This window comes from Chaetodon auriga, chromosome 13, assembly GCF_051107435.1.
Source record: "Chaetodon auriga isolate fChaAug3 chromosome 13, fChaAug3.hap1, whole genome shotgun sequence".
Taxonomy (NCBI): Eukaryota; Metazoa; Chordata; class Actinopteri; order Chaetodontiformes; family Chaetodontidae; genus Chaetodon; species Chaetodon auriga.
Genome location: NC_135086.1, coordinates 14,792,205 through 14,817,182, shown reverse-complemented (window position 1 = coordinate 14,817,182; position 24,978 = coordinate 14,792,205). Strand labels below are relative to the sequence as shown.

Genomic DNA, 24,978 nt, shown 5'->3' with positions numbered 1-24,978 from the left:
TCACACAACACCTAAAATGCGTGCCACCCACCAGCGACACGGCATAATGACTCGGCAAGCTACCTGGCATCCTCTGTAGTTGTAAGGCCAGGGCCAGTAGCCGCGCAGAGGCTCGCATATTCTCTGACAGTGAGTGTAGCCTCGTTGGCATTCAGAGCAGCAGATCCCCTGGTGGTCTAACATGGTGTCAAAGGTCATGGCGCCTTCCTCTCCTGCCCCTCCGCTGCGCTGCAGTTTGGAAGCAATGTTCATTTTGAAGAGCAATCTTTTCCAAAATTTACACTCATTTGCAATTCAGATTTTTTTTCAAAAAACTTCTCATCCCCCCAAACATGTGACTATGGTTCTCTCAGGCAACATGAATTTTTATAACCACTGGGAATTTTCACTTCAGTTCATAAGTTCATCAACTTGGAATGGCAGCTGTTACCCCGGTGCCCTGTAATTACAGCCTCTAATATGACACCCACTCAACAGCAGCAGCAGGACCGTATATACCCACAGCTGACAGGAGGACCAAATCCAGGTTAGCACATTTTCACACCATGGACAGCGCTGCTGTTTCTGCGAGAATACAGTTTTTAACAAGGCTGCTATGATAAGGGTGGTGTTATGAAGTCGTTTGTAAAAGTGTTGACAAAACAGAGAAACTTCAGTTCCTAATGTTACTGTAAGGGCTGCTCCAGGGCTCAGTATACGCCGCTTGATAGTTAATCAAAAATTCACCAGCTCTGGAGCCTTGTTTATCACAAACAGTGCTGTTGACAAAGTTGCTACTCACATGATAGGGGTTCTCAGGATTGTATGCTGACCCCGCAGTAGACTGAGCCCCCTCCTCTTCCTCCGCCACTCTGGGGGTGTCATCCTCTGCGTGACTCACCGGGTCCCTCTCCTCAGCAGCTGCGTCAAACTCCTCCATGTTAAACTGCCGTTTGGCTCGCTGCGTGTCTCTCTTTCTCCTCTCCCCATCTGTTACAGCGGCCACGAGAGGCAAGAGTATTGGGTCAACATCCACAAGACGCCATACATGTCCTCAGAGCTCAATCCTACATAGCTGCGGCTGTCTCAGATGTCCTGAATAATTAAATTAGCAGCAGTGATTTCAAGCAGTCTTTGCATATTTCAAGATCATTCTTTTTTGATACAAGACCGGAGCCGTTTTTGGTGTACGACTCTAAATGGAGTGTATGTTCAAGATGTTTCAAGTGTTTCAACAACTTCTCAGAGTCAGAATTTTACAAGTGTGTCAGCAGATAAGCAGGGCAGTCGCAACCGAGATCTGAATAAACAATGAAAGAATGTGCAGCAATTCAAATGCAGTAGACCGTGCGCTCTGATAGCAGGCCAGTTTTATAGACTCTGTGGGATTGAGTGAATCAATACATAATAGCTGGAAAGAAAAGAAGAAGGTAACCTTTGGGATAGATAGATTGGAGCCAGTAAATGGGAAGCTCTCCGCAAAGACCGAGGATTTTGTTGCTCAGGAAGCTGGTGTCCTTCAACGGCTGCTCTGCTGCGACCCAAATGAGGAACTCCTCATCAAACCTCATTGGCATGATTTCATCTGTCTGGCGAGAAGAAAAAGATAATGTCCTTGAATGACTAAAACAGAATAACAGACGAAAGTGTTAAAAGCAGACAGAAGATCCTCTGTAATGTCTTTCCTCAATTCTCTACTTTCTGTATCAAGCAGTGTGCATATACCAGGTCAAACATCAGCGACTCTTTGTTGTGAGCTCCCATGTGTGGAAGGTTGGCTTTGATTTGGGATTTTATGTAGCACTTGTCTCCTCCAAAGAAGCGGATTCCAGTTATTCCCTGCACCAAATCACAGAGATGCCATGTTTACACTCACAGCTTTGCTACTTTGCTAAGCACACAGAAAGTCTCAGCTGAACTACCCCAGGAAGAGAGAACAAGGACAAACTCACTCACAATTTGAAAGTCATGAATCTCCACAGCTTCCTCAGCTCCACTCCCAGTTTTAAATCGCTCCAGGTTGTTGTCAGAATCAATTTCCACGGAACCTTCCCTCACCTCCCCATTGATGTTCATACTGTAACGAACATTATAAACCTGGCAGCAAAGTGGAACGTTTGAATGACTGATTAGTCAAGTTATGTAAATCACACTGTGGCAAACACAATGGAAGAGAGATACAGAAAAACAAGCTTCCCCAGCACAGTAATTGCTGGTGTTGCTTCTCCTACTGAAACCCTGTGTAGTTTAAGCACACTGTGAATTGAGCAAAGCACCACAGGCTTTGAAAAAGGATGTTTGCCCTACAGGTGAGCTCAATAAGACACAAATAAACATTACGCTGTTTCATACAAGATGGAGCACAATAACAGGAGCTGTTTATGTAGTCTGTAGGCTGTTTTGTAGGCAGAATTAAAGATGCAGTTTCACAGTGTGAATTGTGATGATGAATAGGATCACTAATAGGGCTTCTCAGTTGTTAAGATAGATATCTCTAGTGACCGTCTGTCTCAGGAAAATACAATTACGCCCATAATAAACAAGTTTTTATTATCAGACAGTTTCGTAATCTACTTTGGTCCCATTTCCCACCAAAAGCATCCTAAAGCCTCCCTGCATTCACCTGAGATAGCTGTTATTGAAGGGGCGCTGCAATAACTACAGCATAATCCTCAGTCGACACTTACATTTTTATCGCTGACTTTCCACAGGTAGAGAGCAGCCATGGATGCACACAACATTAACGCCGCGCCGACAATAAGAGCCACAGCTCCAAATCTCATGAGGCGACTGACTGCAGCAGAGGTCGGCGTGCTTTGTTCCTTCAAGTTCAGAAGATGCAAAGTAAGAAATGACGCATGCTGAACAATAGCCAGGACCACTGATAACATTCCCTGGAAACCTTGAGAGTTTGCAGAGTGTACAGTTTTATTTGCACGTCATGGATGTCAATTATATTTCTAATCAAAAAGTTAGTAAGCCTGTCTTACCGGAGGCGTGCAGTGTTCAAAACAGCCAGATCCATGAGTGGTATTTTGGACTTTTTCCACAGTCCCTCTCATGATGTCCTCTATAATTCCTCCACTAATACTGTTGCTTCTCTGTGGAGAATCAGGTTATCCAGCAGGAAGCTTTTTGACACTTGTGTGTGAATGACGTACAGTTGATATAAATTCTTTGAGCTAAATTCTTCATCTGAATGTTACCTGTAGGTCCAGGTTTCCTAAAGCACGGTGGCCATCCTGTGGTACCAGACTAAAACGAGACTTTTGAAGCAGTTCTGAGCTCATCGGAGATCGGCTGGTGTTGCAGGCAGTGATGGTTGGGGGACAGCTTGTGAACTAAACTTTTGATCAGAGTTCAGGAGGAAGTCAGCTATGCTTTCAGAGAATGCTTTAATGCTTTTCATTCAATCACCCTCCTCTTATAGTTGGATCTCAATTATGATAGAAATGTGTATGAATGTTGCGGATATTCCTCCAGGTCTTTTCTGGTTACAGGTGTCACTGGGAATGAACAGATTTCACTCTCTATAGTCAGACTTGTATGCAGAAGGGAGTTGTCTTGGGTCTTTCTATTCCTTCAATGTGCTAAGACAGCACTGACTTAAGAAACCTCACCCAATCACAGGCACACACAGACATGACCTTTGCTTAATTATGAATTTTTTGATTTGACAATGGCAGAGAGGTATTTTCGTGGTCAAGGTTACGCTGTCCTTACCGTAACTTGAAAAGAAGAAACATAGTAAGAAAAAAGATTCAAATGTGCAGTGCTGCTGTTGCTTGGAAACAGATTGAAGCACATTTTTTGGATAATTGGTAAGCTGGGAGGCAATCAGAAAAGGTGAGGGGATTCTTTGACCTTTGAGAAAATATGTAATTGTAAGAGCATTTGATCAGCCATGCATTATTTGCATGCAAATTGAGGCAGCACAGTAACCACATTGTGTACCATGAAAAGAATATGACACTGGCTTATGCATGCTATCAATTTAGCTGTGATCGTTGGAGGACCACATTTTATTTATTGTGGCTCATAAGCCTGTAAGGCAAATGAAATGCATTCAGTTGGCTAATTGAGGTTATGCTGTGTGCTGTCTGAATATTTCCTCAGGACAATAGGTTCTACTTTTCCTATAAGATTACATTTAAGTCCTGTAAGCCCAGATAGCTCAGCTTTAAACTGTGGTTGAACAGCAAAACAATTTAGCTTTTAACCGTTTATTTGTGCAACAAATGTGACAAAAATCTACCACAAACATGGTAATCTTTCATATTGATTGTTTTCCACAGCAGAAAGGCTCCTTTCAGCCTAAATGTCCATAGGTCATGCCCCTTAAATAGTAACACATGCTCTTGAAAATGTATAATAAAATTCTTCTTTACATTGAATCATTATGAAAAATATATTATTAATGTACAAAATCTTGCATATTACACATGATACAATGAACAGTCTTATATGAGCCAAAAGACACGACATACTACAAAACACAGCAACAATCCAACATAAAGTCAATTAAGATCGAAGTACTATACAGTATAAAGACAGAATCCCTCGTGGTGACTTTTGGATCTTTAAGAGTTTGTGTACTCTGGAATGGATATCTCATCCGTTTCCTGTATTCGGGCCGGCGTCGGTGGACCAACGAGGATATAGTCAAACTCCTGGTGTTGGACTTTTTCGTACACACTTTGCAGACCGTTGGTTTTGGGTAGGTGAGCTGGGTAGTAGTTTTCCCTTCTGGTGTCCCGGGGAAGTGAAGCTGTCTTGGAGAAAGTTGACAGATGCGGTCCAGAGGCCATGCTCGTGTTGGGCCTTGTAGCGGAAGGGCTCCAGCATCGGTCTGAGTGTCCCAGCACTTTGCACTCACTCGTGCATGCCCAGAGACCTGTGGAAAACAGCATTGCTGTAAGGATGTAATGTGAATACATGTGCTGGCTCATCTGCTTGAGGGTGCTGAAAGTGATCCCAGGTAATGTGACCAGTGTATTAGAAAATGCATTGTAGCATTGCTTAGCTTAAAATAGCAATCACAGTACAAGAAGCATCGCTGCATGGATTTCACCTTCACATCCTCATTTTCCCTCTAATTTTCTATTTTAATATTATCTTTACCGTGTTTTTGAGACACTCACTGTTTGTCGGGGGTGACTCTTTTTTGTGCACGTCTCCACTTATGTCAGAATCACTGTCATTGAAGTCACTGTCCCCTTTTCCACTGTCCTTGCCACTGATGTGAGGATCTCTCGCTGAGATTGTGGTGAATGAATTACCCTTCCATATTGTTATTGGTCTGACTGTCTCTTTCCCATATCCCGGCAGTGTGGAATAACCCTGCAAAGACACAAAAAGCACACAAACTTTGAGTCAAGATGCAAAAGACAACAAAGTCAGCGTGAAAGAAACTTGAAATATCTCCAGCATAAATAACGACTTACCTTTAATTTCCCCTCCATCACTCTGCTGTTTGACTCAAAGATGCCTGCTGTCTGCCTGCCATCCTCACAGCCTGTCTCTGTTGGGTTGCTGCTGGCCAACGGAGGCTTCTCTGGAAATGGATGGGCATCAAACACTTTGGCTTTGTGGCTGGCAATCAATGAATCAATATGACCACTTTCCACTTTCTCCACATTTGGTGCGTCTTCTTTCTCATCATAACCCCCCTCCCTTGTCTCTTTTTTCCGGCGGCTGCAAATGGTTGTGATGAGAATGATAGCCAGCAGGAGGAGAGAGCAGCTCCCTGCCAGGACAATGATGATGGCTATGGACATGTCCCATTCAAAGAGCTCCTCGCTGCCATTTTGAGCCAAGGAGGGCATACTGGGTAGAGTTCCTTCTATGAAGCTCAAGTGTATAATGGCTGTGGAAGTAAGCGCCGGGGATCCATTGTCACTGACCGCCACCGTGACTTTGACATTGTCCTCGAGATCGTACGTCAGCTGTCTGCTCACGTGCACCTTCCCTGTGTCTTTGTTGATGGAGAAACCCAGGTGGCCCCCCTCTGTGATTTTATAGGACAGCTGTGCGTTTATGCCTTCATCAGCATCTGTGGCCTTTATCTGGGTTACCACATAACCTGCAGGTGCATCTTTGGGCAGGAAAACCTCAGCAGATCCTTTGTAAAGCGGCGGCTCTATGATAGAAGGTTGGTTGTCATTCTGATCAACTATTTTTAGTCTGATGACAGCTGTGCTCTGCAGCTGTGGTGACCCCCCATCACTTGCCTGGATGTGTATATCTAACTGTTTCATGACTTCATAATTGAAACTTCTGAGTGCATATATGGAGCCAGACACTGAATTGAGAGACACAAAGGTGTTCATCGGGGACCCCATGATAAGGCTGTCCACCAGTCTGTAGGTGATTTTGCCGTTATTACCCAGATCCGCGTCGCTGGCCTCCACTGTGGTGATATAGGCCCCCGGGGCGTTGTTTTCCACCACTGAAACTTCACTGACAGCTTTAGTAAATTGAGGGGCGTTGTCATTCTCGTCGCTGAGTCTAATGGTGTACTGAGTGATCTTTCTCAGCGGGGGTGACCCAAAATCCTCAGCCATGACCGTCAAGTTATACTCACTAATCCTCTCCCTGTCTAGGGCTGCTGCTGTAACTATCATGTAGCTGTCCTCATAAGCCTGTCGGAGTTTGAAATGATCGTGGCCGTATAATGTGCAATGGACCTGGCTGTTAACACCCGAGTCTCTGTCCAGGGTGCTGATCAGCGCCACCAGACTGTCCTTGTCTGCCGCCTCGCTGATGTATGCAATGCCTGTCGTAATGGAGGTCATCGGGGTGATGCTGATTTCTGGGGCATTGTCATTAACGTCTGTGACGTGAATGATGATTTTGCACACGGAGGGGGTCGGGTTGGGTCCCAGATCGGCCGCTTGCACGTCTAGCTCGTAGGTGCTTTTGTCCTCGAAATCCACCGGGCTCCTGAGCGTCAGGCGACCCGATTTATTATCCACTTGGAAAAGTTCTCGGATCTCGTGAGAAACCTGTTTTCCGAACCCGTAGACGACCTCCCCGTTTAAGCCCTCATCAGCATCAACTGCGTTCAAGTCCAGTATAACAGCGCCAACCGGTGCGTCCTCTGGCAAACTGACTGAGAAACTGTTCTGGTCAAAAACGGGACTGTTGTCGTTAAAGTCAGTCACTTTGATAGTTATCTTTGTTGACCCCGATCTGTACGGGTTCCCTCCGTCTGTGGCGACCAGCTCCACAATGTATGATGACTGAGTCTCCCTGTCTAGCTCTTTCATTAGCACCAATTCCGCATATTTAACCCCATCCGCTCTCAGGAGCACATCAATGGTAAAATGACTGTTGACAGAAATCTGATAGCTTTGGATGTAGTTTGACCCGACATCTGCGTCCACAGCTGGGTCTAAGGGGATCCGGGACCCCACTGCTGCATTCTCCGAGATCTCCACTATAGATTCCTTGTTTGGGAACTCCGGAGAGTTGTCATTGATGTCCTTTATTTCCACCTCAACGTGAATCAATTTGTAGCGATCTTTGGAGAAATTGACCACGTCAAAAGTAATGAGACACTGTAAAGTGTGTCTGCAGATTCTTTCCCTGTCAATTCGTTCCCCGACAGTGAGTTCCCCGTCGCTTTCTCTTACCCTGATGAATGAATCATTGAATTGTTTCATCATCCTGAAATTGGTCTTGGAGGAATGAGACAGACTCAAGGACATGTCCTTGGCAAGGTTTCCGATGACTGTACCTGGTGCGCCCTCCTCATTGGTCTGGTATCGAATAGTATTTCCCTCGGACTGAGCCACTGAGGCAAATAAAAATTGATGGATTGAGAAGAGAAAAATCCACCGGTGCCAATAAGTTATAAATTTGCGCCGTACCATCTTCGTAGTAATGTTTCCCTCGGTAAGCAGCCTCATTGTGCGCTGAACAGATGAGAGCGGTTCACCTCTGGAGTGAGCTCTCCATGCAGCTCCCGCGTTTCTGAACTGAACTGTGCTGGAAGTGAAAGTTACTTGCTCCTTGCGCGCAGCCAGTCAGACACGCTTGTTGCCTCGCCTTCAACACAGCTCAAAATTCTGCAGTGGCGGGGTTTATACAGCTCCTCATGCTAATGAGACGAAGTGTGACCAATCCCTCGCTTTAGAATTAAAAATACCCCCTTATGAAAAAAAAGAGAAGCAGCTATAAGCCTGTTTTGAGAGTGTACACTGAAGCAAGTTGCAAAATGGGAAAAAAGGGCAGAGAGATATGGCATTGCTTGAAGATAGTTCCTGCACTGTTTATCGTTTTATTGCAGCCATTACCGAGTGATGGTTTTATTTAGCAAAAGCCTATTTCTCCTCCTTTTGATGTTGAGTTTATTGTCTTGCGAGCGTGCCTGAGGAGCGAGGAGGTGTGTCTACGCGTGTGCACGCGCTCACAAGGCCGGCTCAATTGTTTTTTTGTTTTTTTTTTCCTTTTTTTTTGGAGAGCTGAATGAGGTTTTGTTCGGGGTGCATCTCGTTTCAGAACAGCTTCATTATCTGGAGACACATTCAGCATGAGCACAACCACAACCCATCAGAGGGAGGAGTGATCCTACAACCACTGCTTTTTTTCTGATTGTCTGTTATGTATTGGAAAAGAAAAAGATGATCAATATTACATCGTCACTTTTGTAACCTGAATGTTAAAAAAAAACAGCAGATAAACAAATGAACAAAATATTTTGAAAATATTTTCTCATATTTGAGATCAAGAGTCTTTTTTATCTCTCCAAATCACACTTCAGACCTTACATCTCGCCTCTCTCCTAATTTATGGAAAACATATTTATAGGCTACTGATAGATGTTTGTCTCCTGGGTTTTGACTGCAACTCCCCAACTCTGAAAACACAACTTCCAGTTGTTATGAATTTCAAATTACATTCGATTCAACTAATATTCAGAGCGCTGTGATGAGGATGGACCATTAACTTTTGCACCTTTACGTGTACAGTTTCATAGGAACTGCACTATATGGCCGCGCGTATGCACACTACTTTACTTTATTTGTGGTTATGGGCTGGTGGTGGCTAAGCTCTTTAGTTCCAGTTGAGGGAATTCTTAATGCTTTAGTATACAATGATATTTAAGACAATAGTGTGCTTCCAACTTTCTGGCCGGGATTTCCTGTTTTACACAATGCCACCGTGCACAAAGCAAAGTCCATAAAGAAATGGTTTTCACAGTTTGGTGTGAAAGAACTTGACTGGCCTGCACAGAACCCCATCCAACACCTTTAGGCTGAAGTGGATGAAGACTTCCAGCCAGATCTTATCACCTCACTCATGCTCTTGTGTCTGAACAGGTGCAAAATCTGCAGCCAGGATCAAAAAAATCTTCCCAGCAGGGCAGAGCGTGTTACAGCAGAACATCAGAGCCCATAGTTTTGGAATAACATGTTCAGCCATCACTTATTGATGTAATACTGGATTGTTAATATACTTTGCTGAGGTGTCCACATAGTTTTGGCCATGCAGTGAGCTCTATACATGTTCTTAAAGAACCAGCATGTAGGATTTAGTAGCATCTAGTGGTGAGGTTGCAGATTGCAACCAACTGAATACCCCTGTCTCAACTGCCCATAGGATGGCCATGAAACCATTAAAACACAAAAGACCCTTGCTAAAGCCAGTGTTTGGGTTGTCCTTTCTGGGCTACTGTAGAAACACAATGGTGCAACATGGTGGACTCTGTGGAAGACTCCTGTGGCTGTAAAGAGGTAACTCAACAATTCTTATTTTCAGGTGATTATATGCTGATGAAAACACAAGTGTGAATGCTATATTACATTTCTGCCAGTAGATCCCCCATAATCCTACACACTGGACTTTTAAGTGCTTTAAAGTTGGCCACAATGCAACACCACCACAATCTTCTCTGGCACGTTGGACTACTGTTCTGGATTGAAACACAAGCTCTTGTTTTATTGTGTCTGTGCAGTGTTAGTGCAGGTATATGTCAACCCTTGTTAAGCTAATTTCCCAATTTCCTTGAAAAGCGATGGAAGTACTGGAATTGTCTGTGTAGACTAAATAGTAATATTGAAAAGAAATCTGTAAATCTTCACCCAGGATCTGATTTAGCCTCCACCAAATATGTGTGCATGCCCATTCTTTCTTTTTAAATGCTCTGTCCAGCCTCTTGTGGAGCTTATTAGATTTGATGGAGTGAATTTTTTCAGTATAATTATGTTTGTTGCACTTCTTTGTTCTGCTGCTGTGGAGACGACACAGGATTGTTGAGAGACCCAGAATACAACGCTCGTACTGCCCAGAATCCAGATAGAAATCACTTGTTTTGGGCCTCTGCTCACACTTTATCTGCGACTATTTACTTCGAGCTTCTCCATCGACTGTGTATCTAAATGGGGTGTGGAGGAGAGTTGTTGAAGATGACAGCTTGTGTGTATTTTGCTCAGAACGATTCATTAGTCAGCCATAGAGTCAACAGCGTGCTGCGGTTGAAGCACAAACAATAATCTGAAACAATAACACTAACAATAGCAATAATAATCTGAAACATTGCAAGAAGCCCACAGAGACACATTGAAAGGGAAAAGGCTGCAGTAAACAACAAAGGCAGGAGGGCAATTTTACAGTATAAGCTTTTCAACTAATGGAGAGAACAACTGTGACAGAATATTTCTTAAAGCAGAGTTTATCACATGTGGAAGAACAGTGTTTAGATAATGTTTGGAGAAGGATCAGATGTTGGAATCGCTCTGAATGCAAACAATACTGGCCGATTATTCTAATCATCTAATTAGATTCATGCTAAGGCTGCCAACATTTCTTGAGCACAGTGTTAACATGCAGTTTGTCAAAATCATCCACTCAAATAGAAACATACAAACAAGTTTCCCGACGTTAAAATGTGTTATTCACATATACTTACTGCATTATCAGTGGGATACAGTGTAATTACTGTGCAGAGGTTTAGATATGTTGGCAATGAATATGAAGACTCTTGCAAGCGGGAGTCCAGCAATGATAACAATTTGAGAAATGAACAATACATTCATTCAGGCTTCTTCGTGAAATGCGTGAAATCCATTGTCACCTGATTGTGTCTCATCCTCAAATTCATTTCACCCATGCTGAATAACACTGGGTATATTTTTAAGCATCCAGTGTATAATACAATCCATCTGAGGTGGAAAATATTCGTTTTTTCCTGTCATTGAGTTTCTTTACTATGTTTCTGAGAGGGCCCCAATGCACATCTGGGTCTATGCGAGATGTTTGATGCTTTCTTTAACTTGCGCTGTCATTAACAGGCTAAATTTGGAGGTGCTCCACTGGGGATGAAATTGAGAAAAATGGTGGAGTTAACTGCACACTCAGGGGGATTTTGTGAGAATACTGGTTACAATAAAAGCTGCACTAATCAGTATTTTCATAGTAACAATGGATCAAATAGCCATGTCCAATGTGAAGGTGCTGTTTGCAGTGACAAACCCACAGAGAATCAGCACCTCACTCTCCAGTTCTATCAGCTTTATGGAGCATTTTAGCATGTTTTGGCTCACTGTTTTGGTTTTATGGCTTCCAGCAGCTGCAGACAGCTATTTAGAGCCAGATATTTTCATCAGAGGTTGGTGGAGACCAAAACTGAGCTAAAAGGAGAGTGAATATTGGACTTACATTCATCAGGCGGAAACAAGCACGACTCCAAACGAAGGTGAATACCGCTCCATATTTGCTGGATGTGGACGTAGTAAGTGTTTGCTAACTAGTTAGCCATATCGACTTTGTGAAGTGATAATATGTAAGAGTTTTGTTTGCAGCTTGTTGCACTGCTCCAAGAAGGCAAAAACCCTCTCCTGGTTGAAATGCATTTAACACAGCAGCAGGAAGCTAGCTTACTATTATCTTCATCAAAATAATGAAAAAGGAGGACAGTTGTCTGTTGCTGGTCTAATATTCTACAAGGTCGTCATGCTGAGGCACATCTGTTCACCTCATGGTGTCATAGCTTCAGCACTGAAGTATAACAGGCTTTGTACAAAGTCTTGACAGTTGGGAAAATGCTTCATTTTAACCGTTTTCAAACGTTTTCAGATTTGTGAATTTGCTTGAATTCCAATATATTCCTTAAAAAGTGCTCTCTACAAAGCCTGTATAACTTCTAAGGCAGCAACGACATGAGTAGGAACCATCCATGACAATTCATTAAGCAGTCTGATGAATATTGTTTTCTTCTTTCAGCTCAATTTAGAGCCACATATTACGTAGGCTGATTTGTACTTTAATGAGCGCAGAGGTGATCATAGAGTCGGTGTGGGCGATTCTCTTTGGATTACATTAAACCAGGTCAAACGGCTGTGGCAATGGATTATTATACTACAATACAGCATTAGTTTGAACTGGGACGCGGAGGAGTTTATGTGAATTTATGGTAAGTAAATGATTGTTTATGGTTGAGGAAGGTTATTTAGCAGATGGGTGTTTTCATTGTGGTGTGCAAATTTCACAGTTTATTGTTGCTTCATTTACATATTACATTTAATTGTACTGTGTTGTGATTGAGCACATTAAATATATGGAATGTGATGGGTTTTATGCTCATTACGCCCTGTGAGAGATTCAAGCTGCATGGATGTCTGAGTTTCAAATAAGCAGTGCTCTACAGTTAAAAGCGGTAATAACACAGAGCGGAATTTGATACTTTAAAAAATAAAATATTCCAATACATGTGCTCAAGGTCACCTCCACAGGAAGACTTCATACAGCATCCCACACTCTGAATTCAAGCTACATTTTATATTAATATTTGATTTTAAATCTTTGTAGCAATTTATATAACTGTTTTTTATTCACGGTGAAAGCAGCCAACTGTCAGAATCATTAGTAATAAAAAATGTCTGCATGATGCTGATGGAAAATCATGATAGCATTTTCATGATTTATGTTATATAATTGTGTCGAGTGTTGCTATTTCCATGAAAGTCACTGGCAAATTATTCACAGCCTCAAACAGATTCAGTAAGAGAGTGAAGAAAGCAAGCAGCAAACGGAAAATGTATGAGGGGGGGAAAAAAAAACTGTTGCAGGGAAAGATATTTCAAATTTACTGTTGGCCCACAGACACAATTCCATATTTAATGGGATTGTAAATGCATTCAGTTTCAAGGGATGCCTTCGCATTTTTAGTTCTCTAATCACTCTGGTCCATAATGTGCCTGAAGAAATGCCATGATAGTCTGCATTTGTGGAAGGCACTTAGCTTCGCATTCTTTTACAAAGATTAGAAATCAGAGGCAAATTATACTGTGGTGGAGCTCAGCTCTGCTGAATGTTCCTCTGGTGGGAGATCGCTTGCCTTAAAGCAGCCGTTCCCAACCTTTTACTCTCATGTAGCTCTACCCCCACAGCCCTGTCAGATGAACTGAAGTGCCCCTTCATCGACACCACCCATCTTGTCTCAATGTGTTCAACTGAATTGATTTTAAACTGTATGTTAGAATTTTTGGTTGAACTTTAAATGTTGCATTCGCTCTGTTGGCGTCACTTGATGGTGACAGAAACTGGACATTTCAGCCATCTATCCAATACTTTTAAGTAACTCTTCCCATTGATTATTGATGACTTAAAGCAATCTATTTGAAAAATTTAGCAATAACTTTTAACTTTATGTTTCAAGATTTATTCGTTACATTCAGCTACTTCAATAACATATCCGCTATTTCCACTCTTTCATGATTTTTTCTCATACTTTTATGAACAATTGCAACTGTTTCTGATGCCGTCAGCTGTCTATTCCAATCATTTATCAATTATCTTTACATATATGTTTAAACATATAAGCATTGCTATTCAAAGTAAAGGACAAATGGTTGAAATAGGCCAACAGTAAGTAGCATTTAGCTATTACTTTAACTTTTTCAACTATTCTGCTATGTGGTGTCCAAGTGTTACAGCTCAGCAGGTGGACAACATACAAATTACTCAAGATTCTCCTCAATCTTCCCAAGTACCCCTTGGCAACTGCAGAAGTGCCCCTACAAGTACCCCTGGTGGTGAATCACTGCCTTAAAGAAGTCAATTTTCAACTAGACTCACCGCTCTCACCAGCTGTTTCATGTCAGTTATTCTGCTCATGCTCAGCTTGACATTAAAATATGACATTTGAGTTACATTTAGTTTAAGTGGTCCTTCTGAAGCGTCGGCAGGGGCTATTAGCACATACTTATGGCTATGCAAGACGTGAACTTAATTGTTATTTTAGAGTTCAATCAAGTGTTTTCTCTGCTCAGGAGGAACTGTTGGAAACAATTTACGGAGTCATTTTCTTGACGGTGTACCGGCGCAGTACGTACTGATACATAAACGGAGCTACGGCGGAACAAGGTGTGAAGAATAAGGGGATGGCAATGTGAGATTTTATACTGTAGGTATATTTAACTACTGAGCACCTATTCTGTTATTATTAATTCTGACTATTACTGAGCAACAAAGCCGGATGATTCTGGGGAAGATGGAGAAATGAGTTCTGTGGAGCATTTTAGAAATCTGTTGTGACTTACTTCAAAACATGTGACTTACGTACACTGGAGAAGTACAGGTTACAACAAAATGAAGATGGGGAAACTGCACAGTTCCTAAATAACTACAGGGTGCATATGTGTCTTTATTAGCTCACATAGAGTTGATACCTGCTAGTTTAAAATACTAACAGTGCAACTTCTTTGTAAATTCCTCCAAAATGCCATATTGTTGCTCAGTAGGTCACACTGTCCTGATATGAGAACAGGTGCCTATTAGTCCCTTACTTCACATCGTCCCTTTTACCAACATGTCTGTATTGGTATGCAGTGTACAGGTACACCATAAAATTACACGGTAAATTGGGAAGAATTACACCGTATGTTGCAGACTGTGATCTTAAGTGTTACTGACTAATTAAAGGAATAGTTTGGCCTTTTCGGGAAAGGTGTTTAATGAATCTGTTGCTGAAATATGAAGCTACCACCAGCATTTAGTTTGTTTAGCTTAGCAGAAAGACTTAAATAGCTAGCATGCCACTGTCCAAAGGTATCTGACAATCAGCTAAATGAATGTGTTATTTGTTTTGTTTTATCTGCATGAAATTCAAAGTGTAAAAACAATCATTTGTGGTTTTACAAGAGGTTTTTACACTTTGGTTTTTGTACCCATTAAACAAACACAGCATGTTAACTAATGAGCGGTATAGAGGCTGGTAGGTGGATACTCAGCTAGCTCTTTCCCCCTGTTTCCAGTCTTGGTCCTCAGCTAAGGCTGCTGGCTGCAGCTTCATATTTACTGCACAGACATGAGAGTGCTATTGATGTTTTCATCCCCACCCCTCAGCAAGAAGGCAAGTCAGTGTACTTCTCAAAATGTTAAATCACATACAGCAATCAAGACATTTCACAGTAAATGTAGTTATTTCTGCAGGTAGAGTTTGTTTGAACAAAACCAGAGCATTGTTGGCTTCTGTCTTTGTTATCTATAGAGTTGGGGCTGAAAGGATTTCTTTTACCTCTGAGATAACATGGTAATGGGGTCACACTCCCCTCCCATTCAGCTGTGTCCTTTGTCTTCCATTGGTGTCTACATATGTCGACCTGGTCCACATAACTGCCCCATTGTATTGCCATAAGTGAAGCACTTCACAGGGATTTAACCTTCACATGAAAGTTGTGTTTAAACATGCTGTGCAGTGAGGTTATGTGAGTCAACACTTATTTTCAACACAAGTCTTTGAAGTCAGTTTTACTCACCAAAGGGATAGATCAGGACATTAAAAATACGTGGTATATAAGGAAATTAACATTATCTGAGTTTAGTAGACCAGATATGAAAGGCATTATGGATCGTCTTAGCTTATTGTGGGCTGTTGTGATACATTCTTCAAAACATGCTTTTAAATACAGGCTGTGAAATCTCAGATGGCCGCAGCTCCCACAGGCAACATCAGATCTTTTTGTTCTGAAGATGCTCTCCGCTGATTAATTCAAACATCAAAATAAAACTCTGGTGTTTTCATATGCGAGAGTAAAGCCTCCGACGTCACATGGGGGTTTCAAACCCCATCGGAAGTCTTAAACTCAGAGAGAAACCAATGTTATGTTTTATTGATTCTTCTCCTGGAGTTTGGAGACAATCAGGCGGGTGAATATTTCATTTCTCTCTTTATGTTTGGACTGAGAGCTGTATCCCAGTGTTCAAGGTGCCTCTCCAGACATGTCCCATAGCAGACATAAACAAAGTTATTAGATGAGCAAGACAAGATTCAGAGGGAAATTCAATGCTGGGAGCTTTGGAGGAGCCCTCTGACAGTACGTACTGGCAATTCAACCTGTCATGCTTCATTGTTCTTTGGGGAAGATGGGTGTTGTTTGACTTTGAATGTTACCATAGAGCTTATAGACTCACCTCTGGTGAGTCTTGTTTTGCAATATTGTGCATGTAAATGAGAATTTATGTTTTGCATTGAGGTGGTACTCTATGGGTTTTGCATACTGATGGAAGATCAACTTAAATATGTACAGTAAGTGCAAAGCATTGTGAAAATTTAGGTCATCTTTCACAGGCACAGAGATTTTCTCTCTTTGTGTGTATGTTTTAAGAGGAGGCGGTGTTATATATGTGTGTGCGTGTGTGCGTGTGTGCGCACGCGAGTGAGCGCATGGGGGGTTGGGGGTCATATCTGTAATTCAGCGAGACCATCATGTCTCATACAATGCAGATGGAGGAGGCAGCTTCAACATTTAGTATTTTCTTGCCACGAGCGTTAATATGGCTGTTCCTGCTCATGCTGTTTTGCTGTGAGCAACATGGTGTTCGAGGCATGTGCTTCACACGACTGGATGAGGTATAATTATGTAAATTGTATTCAAAGGAATCAGCAATAGCTCATGTGGAATGGATGTGTCAACAAGGTGTCCGCATTCGCTGTGAGAATTTGCTAATTAAACATGACACCGTTTCTCTCTCAACACATGGGCACAGTGGGATTTAAAAGAAAATAATACTCTGGTGTATATTGTATTGCTGACTGAAAAATAATCTTCTTGGAAAAACAGGCTTTCATTTTGCCAGTCCAAGTGTAAAAAATGTGCCCCCGAGTTCACTACAGGACCATTAAACTTTGTACATGTTGTTGACATGTGTGTAATGAAAGTGCCTAAACTTCAAACAGCCTGTCCGCAGAGCAGCCTCTCTGATGCCCCACTACACAAAAAGGGATGATTTATTACACTGGCTATTTGTCTGGCCCGCTAAATGCTTGAACTCTATTTGACAGCAAGCGTAGATAAACTACTGTGCCTGAATGTCTGAAAAGCACTGTACCTGAAAAGGAAAGATTAATTCAGTCCATCATGAAGCATAAACACATTTTCCCCTTTTTGTGTGATATCTCTCCCCTGATGAAACAGTCTGACTGTTCCTTATCTTTTGTGAACTTATCAACATGGGGAACAGAGAAGACAGAGGGGAATAGCCCTGATTGTGGTCTCCTCAGCTTTGGTTGTAGTGGAGGCACGTGACGTGGGTGAAGCACGGAGACAATTAATGAAGGAGAGACAAAGTGCTTAGAGAGCTCGTGAATGACACTCGAGCGCTGGCAAGGAGTGAAAAAAAATGAGTTTTGAAGTTTTTCTTTTACTCCCTCCTCCTCTTGCGTTTGCCCAAGATGAATTGGCTTTTCAGATTTAAGAAAGTGCATGGCTGAAATACAAAGAGAGGCTCATCTATCAGCCCCTGAATAGTGAGAGAAAATCCTATGGCTGTGTGGAGGGAGGGGTGCGTTGTTGGTCTCTGATTAGACCCTGGGCCAGTCCTGCTCAGGGGCTTGCAGCGCAAACATCAATCCTCTCTTCTTCCCCTTCAAATCCTTTGAACCACTTGAGACAATTTCTTCACTGTAAGCCCCCTTTTAAAGATTTTCTTTATCAAATGCTCCAGCATATGTGTCAATGAACACTTATTGCTGCTTGGTTGTTTATTATGTAAAATTATAGCTTGACAAAGGCAAGCTCTGGGCATCAGTAATGGGAGTAAAAAAAAAAACAAAACAAAACAAAAAAACATCCAGTCTGCACTTCCATCATTCAGATACAAACTGTCCTTGGTCCAGCGTGTGAGTGAGTGAGTGAAGCTGCGGATGAGGAGGTAGGAAGAAAAAGGAGCATTTGAAATGGCTCTCCATTATGCGGGGGGATGTCAGTCTAAACACAGAAAATACTGATAAAATTTAAAACGCCTGCCATCCTCTGAACACACACACAAAAAGTGCATAACCAATTACACACAGAGCGGCATTATAGAAAGCTTTTATAATGTTTCCAGGGCGTCAAGATCTTAATTTTTGATGCCGCTTTATGTGCATCCGGAGTGTAAATTGGTCTCCCCAGTTTTCTGAAGTGATAAGAGGTAAACACCAAAAACCAATAACTGTCAGCCGAACATTAAATCAAACTGACATGTCTCTTAAAAGGTACGGCCATGAAAAATTAACTGGGGGATTTTTTGAGGAGACTTAAAATGTGGAGTTTTTTTTTTTTTTTTTTTTTCATCCATCTCAGCTGCTGCTGTGATCTACATTTTTTCACACTGTGTGACTGACTTCAGTCTGAGCTTGAAAAACAAACAGTTTGGATGACAAAGCTCTATTCAATAGCAACTCTAACATTTAAAAACTCTTCATTTCAGGCAATATTTTAATGTCCTTTCTGTTTCATTTGCTACGTGGCAGCTGGATATAAAGTCATGTCTTTATTCTCATATTCCACAGAGGCAAAGGAGGTTAACTTGACATGGATATAGTGGTACTGACTCAGGTCGAAATGGTCACCTTGACTTCCCGCTACACAGCCTCTGAACATCCTGTCTCTGCAGTCTCTGCACGGCTGATTCTGCGACCCGTGAGTGGAGACTTTAAAGATTTTATGGGCTCAGTCAGTCTCAGCTGTGTCCTGGGTTCAGGAAAACTGAGAGAGAATCAAGTCAAACCCCGACAGAGTACGAGTGACATTAAATCCTTAATAGTTATTGGTAAGATATTAAGGGATTACAGCACCATGGGATACTCAGACCAAATGGAAAACTATGTGTCAAATATCCTCTCACAGATTACCACGTTACATGCTGATGTGTCTAACAGCCCTTTCTGTGTGTACCATAAATCTCATCAAAATGTGCATATATGGCAGTTCTGAGAAATGCAGACTAAAATTAGAGAAGGGGGAACTTCATTGCCCTGACACATGTAGGTCTTGAGTCACTTGGCTTTGCATGGTTTCCAGAGAGCAATCGCACAAAGATTGAGCAAAGGTACGGCAAACTTAAACATGTCAGCCAATTTCAGATGTGTGAAGCAACAGAGTGCTTCAGCAGCGCTAGCGGCTCATGGCCTTGGGTTCTGGGCTGTCTGAATCTGAAATTCACAGTTCAGAGCACACCCCGAGATGGAGCCGTAGAAATCCTTGATGCCCTGCACAATGAGGCCATTTCATAGTAGATCACGGCAGTCTCTTGCTGGTGTTGAAGGGAGAGGAAAAGCATTTTGACAGCCCAATGAAGAATTTATTTGAAATGTCTTGTGGTGTTGAGAAGATTTGCGTGCTCTTCAAAAAGCTACAAGGGAAACCATTGGAGGGCACACAGATACGAGTTTACACAACCATTCCCCCAGCGTGGTTAGAGTGCTCTATCAACACTTACACCAGCTAGTTTTGAAGATGATCAGTCCTTTATCCACAAAATCTTGGGGTATTTCTTTTTTTTTTTTCTCGCATGTCTGAATTGTCAGTTTGATTCAACACATCACTCTTGACAGTGTGTCCGCATAGCCCGAGCAAACCGCACAGATTCCATGGGATCTCGCTGTGCACAGCAGTTTGTATGGAAACATGCAACCAAGAGAGAGAGACGCCGAACATGAGGGAGCATCAGAGAAAGTGATTTAGGCTGACAAGAGAGCTCTCTGCTTGATTTTTGTGGTGACAGGCTGTGACAGTTCTCAGAGTGTACAGGTAGGAAACAACAGTGGAGAATTTTGCTTTGAGTCCTTGTACAAAGTATACTTGTCGCCAAACATAAATTGAAAGGATTGTGTAGCTCTCAGACCCAAGCCCACTTGTTCCCACTGAAAAACAGGTCAACACACCAGTAACAGGCCAAATAATTTCCTATAACAGCTGGCCACTTCAGTCTTTAGAAAACTGCATTCAAAAAACAGTAAAAAAATGAGTTTTTAGAGACTGTTTTCACCTGCAGCTTTGGTGCCCAAGCAAGTATTCATGGAACTAGGATGGTGTATGTAGGTTTGACTCAGAATTAGCCTCCATGTTCATCGTAAGAATGGAGCATATCATCTAGTACAGTGGTATGGCTAACTGGGCAGAAATGGAGGAGTATGTCAGGCTGTTGGCACCAGAGACAATACTTATCACCAATTCATTGTTGGTTTTGGTGTTTTTAAAGAATTTGTTGACAATAAGAAAAATGGTCTCACTAAATATTATGGTGCACAGATTCACCATTGAGTAGTTGCTCATTAGCATGCATATTAGTAGCATATTGGTTATAGTTAATTCAAATCTTTGTCCTTCCCATTAGAGAGCTGGTTATGCACAATGCACCAAGTACAATGAGAAGGAAGGAAGAACTCAGTATTGTTCGATTACTTGCATTACTTTACTAACATTTCTTCAGCACTGATAATACCTATTGGTCGGGAGGCTTGAACACCACATAGTGGCAATTTGAAATCAGGTTCAACAGGTCTGTATCTGGAGTCATGGGGTATTTTGTGGAGGTGTGTCACGAAACATTTGTTAATATGCTGTAAATGTAAAGCGTGGGTTGGCTGATTGTTTAGTGTCTTGTGTAGTGATTTATAGAGACCGGGGCTGTGCCTCAAGGACACGCAGGCCTGTAGCTGTCTGGGCTGGGTGAATATCTGTGAAACAGACAGTATGTACAAGCCAGAGGGCATGTGAAATAATTCACTTTTATGCTGTACTCCTGTCTAACTGTCACTGTCTTTTATTTCCAGTCAAGCACAGATTATTATCTGCTAGATTGTTTTCTTTCTTTCGTTCTTTTTTTTTTTTTTTTTTTTTTTTTTTTTTAGCACATGGGCTTTTAATATTTTAAGACTGGTTGTGCTATTGGCTCTTCATGGTGGCAGACTGTGGGGTGCACTGGGGACAGTTTGCATTTAGGTGTGGCACATGGCATTTACTGAGACGGGGTGTGTGATGGTAAATTTGAGTCACACATAGGAGCGTTTTGATAGTTGGTAAACCTCCTCTCAGCTTCTGTCTTCTCTTTTTTTGCCTCTTTTATTGCACCACCTGCAGATTTATCCTTTTCATCTAATCAATAAAAATGCTTGTAACAGCGCTTCAGTTGACCATTTGACTGCCGTATTCATTTATAAATGAATGTAGTAGATTGGGGGGTATTAGGCCCAGGCTAGTGAAGTTTAAATCACTGCTTCTCTACCTCAGTTACCTCCATTGTTTTTAACTAAATGTTCCTCATGTGGGGTTCAGTCTAACATTCTGCAGTAGCTTGTGTAGTCTTGTGCACTGGCGTACATCCCTGGTTTGGTCCTCAGCCCTCTCTCTACTCCGACTCACACACACACACACACACACACACATGCAGACACACAAAGGTTAATTAGGCACAGGTGTGCTTCGCTGACCTGCTGGATTGCTCGTGGCTGTTTCCGTAACACAGTGTGTGCCCTGCTGGCCATACAGCTTTAAGCGGAGACACCAGTTCCCAGCAAAGATTGAGGCAGCCAATGAAACCTCTCACAGCAAACATCGGATATTCTCCAGAAATACAAACCAAGTCTTCCACCACAGCAGCAGAGGATTAATAGTGCTTTGAAACATATAGTATACTTGTCTCCTTTTCATGGACAAGGCTGTAGATGCATCTCCAGAGCTACAACCGGTGCCAGTGGAGCTAAGTCTACCCTGTATCTGCTGCAGTGAAACTAGAATATCATTATCAAGTCTATCATGCATGCACTAGATAATTGAAACAGAATTTGAGTGCATTCTGTATTGATTGTCTTTCTCATCTACCGTATATATCTATGCAACTGATTGCCATGTCATGGCCATTCAACCTACTGGGCACCATTGCTTTGTTAACATGAGGAGTGCAGAGAGGAATTCACAAGTCACACTAGTGAAAGCTCCAGACTGTAGAAAAGATGGTTTAAATATTAAACTGTATTCTGCCTGTACTCCAAACATAAAACAGATCTCCCTCTGTTCGCTGTCTCTGTCTGTTGTTGAATATATTCATATGGGCTGGCTGACTGTGCTGATAGCAGGTACATTAAAAATCTAAAGTTTATAAATGTTAGATTGAAGAGCAGGGAACTGTTTGGATTTCCCTTTCATGAGGTGAACAGAATCGGCTCATGTGCTGATTATTGTTCACTCCCTTGAACTAATATCTTCAGGGCTCAGCTTCTGGTCAAGGACAAAACATTCTGGGATGGTCTATTCTTCGGCTTGGATTAAATATTTATTCTGTTTTGAGAGGGGTCATTTCAATTTTGCTCCTGCAGGCTCCTCTAGTCGTTCTATTACATAACTCACAATGGAAACGCTAACAATAGTTCATTTCCTGCTCCTGAAGCACCAAAATGTACTCTGCTGTTACCTGGGTCTCAACATGAAAGTTGATCTCATTCTTGCAGCCTGACTGGCCCCTGCGCTTTGTCCATGCTCTCTACTTCACTCCATACGATGGTAACTCCTATAACTCATACCCCAAAGGAACACAGGAGCCTTGCATTACACATTCAGCTTTAGTATGGCAAAGAAATTGATTGTGTGGAGGGGGAAAAAGCCACTGAAATGCATTGCACATTTCTTATTTCTTCCATATTGCTCCTGTGCCGCACCGTTTTGCATTTTAAATGTAAACATGTGCCACATTTAAAATAGATTTCAGAAAACAAATCATGAACATACCTACATTTCCAGATTTGTTAAACAGTGTGTTTTTGGCACAAGATTCAACATACTAATTAGCCCCTAGGAGATCCATCTAACAGTTTGTGATTTTTTTCCTGATTTTTAATCAGTCTAATTTCTCTCTCCAACACACAGGCACGTTCAGTGCCATACACACAAAGCCTCTGTTTGCATAATGTGCTCACTGTCTGCTCCTCTGAGACTAAGCACTGTTTGTGCATCCCTGCATCTATGTGTATCTACTGCTGCATGCATGTGTGTGTGTGTGTGTGTGTGTGTGTGTGTGTGTGTGTGTGTGTGCAAGCATGAGATTGTTCAAGTTCATTAGTATGTGTTTTGGGAAAGAGGGCTCAACCTCCTCCCCCCTCACTCCTCCTCCCACCCCATTCCCCCAACCCACCCCCCCCCACACTCCTTTTAGTCTGCTGCCCTGGCTGTGGCTCGACCATGATTGCTCTGACAATTCAGCAGAGAGAGAAAAAAAGAAAACACCTTCTGCCAGACTGTTTTTCCTGTTCTGTTATGGAAATGAGATTTTCCATCTCACTTCATCTTCAGTACTTAAATACCTCTTTGCTGAGAATAGGACTGTCTAGCCTGTTAACACATTTCCTCCCATATAAGTGCTCTGTTGTTCTGCAAAGCTTAGTTGAATTTTAGCTTCTGTGCCTTCACAAAGAAATTAGATTTTCTACAAATTGCGTGAAATGTGAACTGTCCTATTAGGCGTACGTTTATTGCTCTCTAAATCACAGTTAGTGTGTGGTGTCTTGATGGCAGACTGCTGAATCTCCTCTTTGCATTATTCCCAAAAGTCACGCCTTATTGTGGTCTTCATTCACTTTTCTGCACTCAGACATGCGACATTGTGAGCTGAATTGTGATTCGTGGTAAATATTTTCAATCCCAAAAGCACACTATGTAATTGTAGCCTTCATAATGCCCTTTCATTTATAGTGCACTCTTCAAACTGTATTTCAGGGTGCTTTGTCAAATAAATGAGACAAAGAGGCAAGAGTGAACGTGAAGAAAATGGGCAAAAACAAATGAATAAAGAGGTAAAAACAACAAAATGTCGGAAAATATGACCTATAATTATTTTTTATTTTTTTTTGCCATAGACGATCATCAGTGGTTGAACCCTTCAGATGATTAGCATACAGGACATCAGGCCAGCTCTCATAAATCCACAGGCCCATCAGACAAGCAGCATCATTCACCAGCCTCCTAATCTGAAAGATTTACAGCGGAGTGTCGGAGCAGAGATATGTGGCGTTATCAGGTACGTCCTTTCACTGATGTTTTGGATGAGTTTGGCTCACATCAGCCCAAGAAAACCAAAGAGTTTATCCCAGCATGACCATGTCCAATGACACTGCCAACCCTTTACATACCTGGTGTGTGTGTTTATGTGTGAAGGGTTAAAAGCAGGGAACCTGAATCTCTGGTAGGGTTCATCCTGCCAACCAAGGTTATCAACAAAGCTATAAATTTAGCTACTAAAAAGACCAAATGTGCAGGATGGCTTGCGAAATGTAAAAATATACTAATTAGCCAACAAAAGAAAGCATAAAAGGTACGTTTAGCAAAGTGTCCCGCTTTAATGAGGAGGGACTGATAACATACTAGCCAATTTGTGCAAGCAGATGTCATTGACTCACAATACGAAATTAATTTAATACTTAAAAAAAAAATCAATTAAGATAATCTGCCCTCAACAGCAAACAAAGCAGACTTGGAAAACATTGCCGCGGAGCTGAAAAGAGAATTTCTTAATCTCAGATAATTAATAAGTAGGCCCCCTTAAAACACTCATTTGGTTTTGCTCTGGAGAATGTAAAATCTGCTCAAATGTACACCAACACTCGTCTTTATCAGGCCTTGCTCTGTAAAAAGCACAGAGCCCAGATTCATTTTTACGAGAGCTTACAGTATTCTATTCATAGAGCCCTTTAGAAATAGCAAGCATTCATAATGGAGCTGGGATCTGATTAACCTCCTC

The 24,978-nt window shown here is 41.9% G+C and overlaps 3 protein-coding genes across 3 annotated transcripts in view; 1 reads left to right on the top strand and 2 right to left on the bottom strand.

Annotated features, from left to right (window-relative positions):
- Positions 1–3,041, bottom strand: cnmd (chondromodulin). Its single transcript, XM_076746297.1, has 7 exons — positions 2,970–3,041; positions 2,667–2,801; positions 1,936–2,076; positions 1,705–1,818; positions 1,415–1,568; positions 782–969; positions 1–228 (listed from the first exon to the last, which is right to left on the bottom strand). The coding sequence occupies exons 1-7, from the start codon at positions 3,039–3,041 to the stop codon at positions 1–3; spliced, it is 1,032 nt and encodes a 343-aa protein (XP_076602412.1).
- The window catches only part of pcdh8.1 (protocadherin 8, tandem duplication 1), a 35,557-nt gene continuing 13,372 nt past the window's right edge, over positions 2,794–24,978 (top strand). Inside the window, exon 1 of the mRNA XM_076746292.1 lies at positions 2,794–2,823. The gene's annotated coding sequence lies outside the window, so the exon portion shown is untranslated. The remainder of the gene's footprint in view (positions 2,824–24,978) is intronic.
- pcdh8.2 (protocadherin 8, tandem duplication 2) lies at positions 3,969–8,037 on the bottom strand. The gene is made up of 3 exons (XM_076747805.1): positions 5,424–8,037; positions 5,121–5,319; positions 3,969–4,873 (listed from the first exon to the last, which is right to left on the bottom strand). Exons 1-3 carry the CDS (start codon positions 7,887–7,889, stop codon positions 4,560–4,562), a joined length of 2,979 nt encoding a protein of 992 aa, XP_076603920.1. The 5' UTR covers positions 7,890–8,037; the 3' UTR covers positions 3,969–4,559.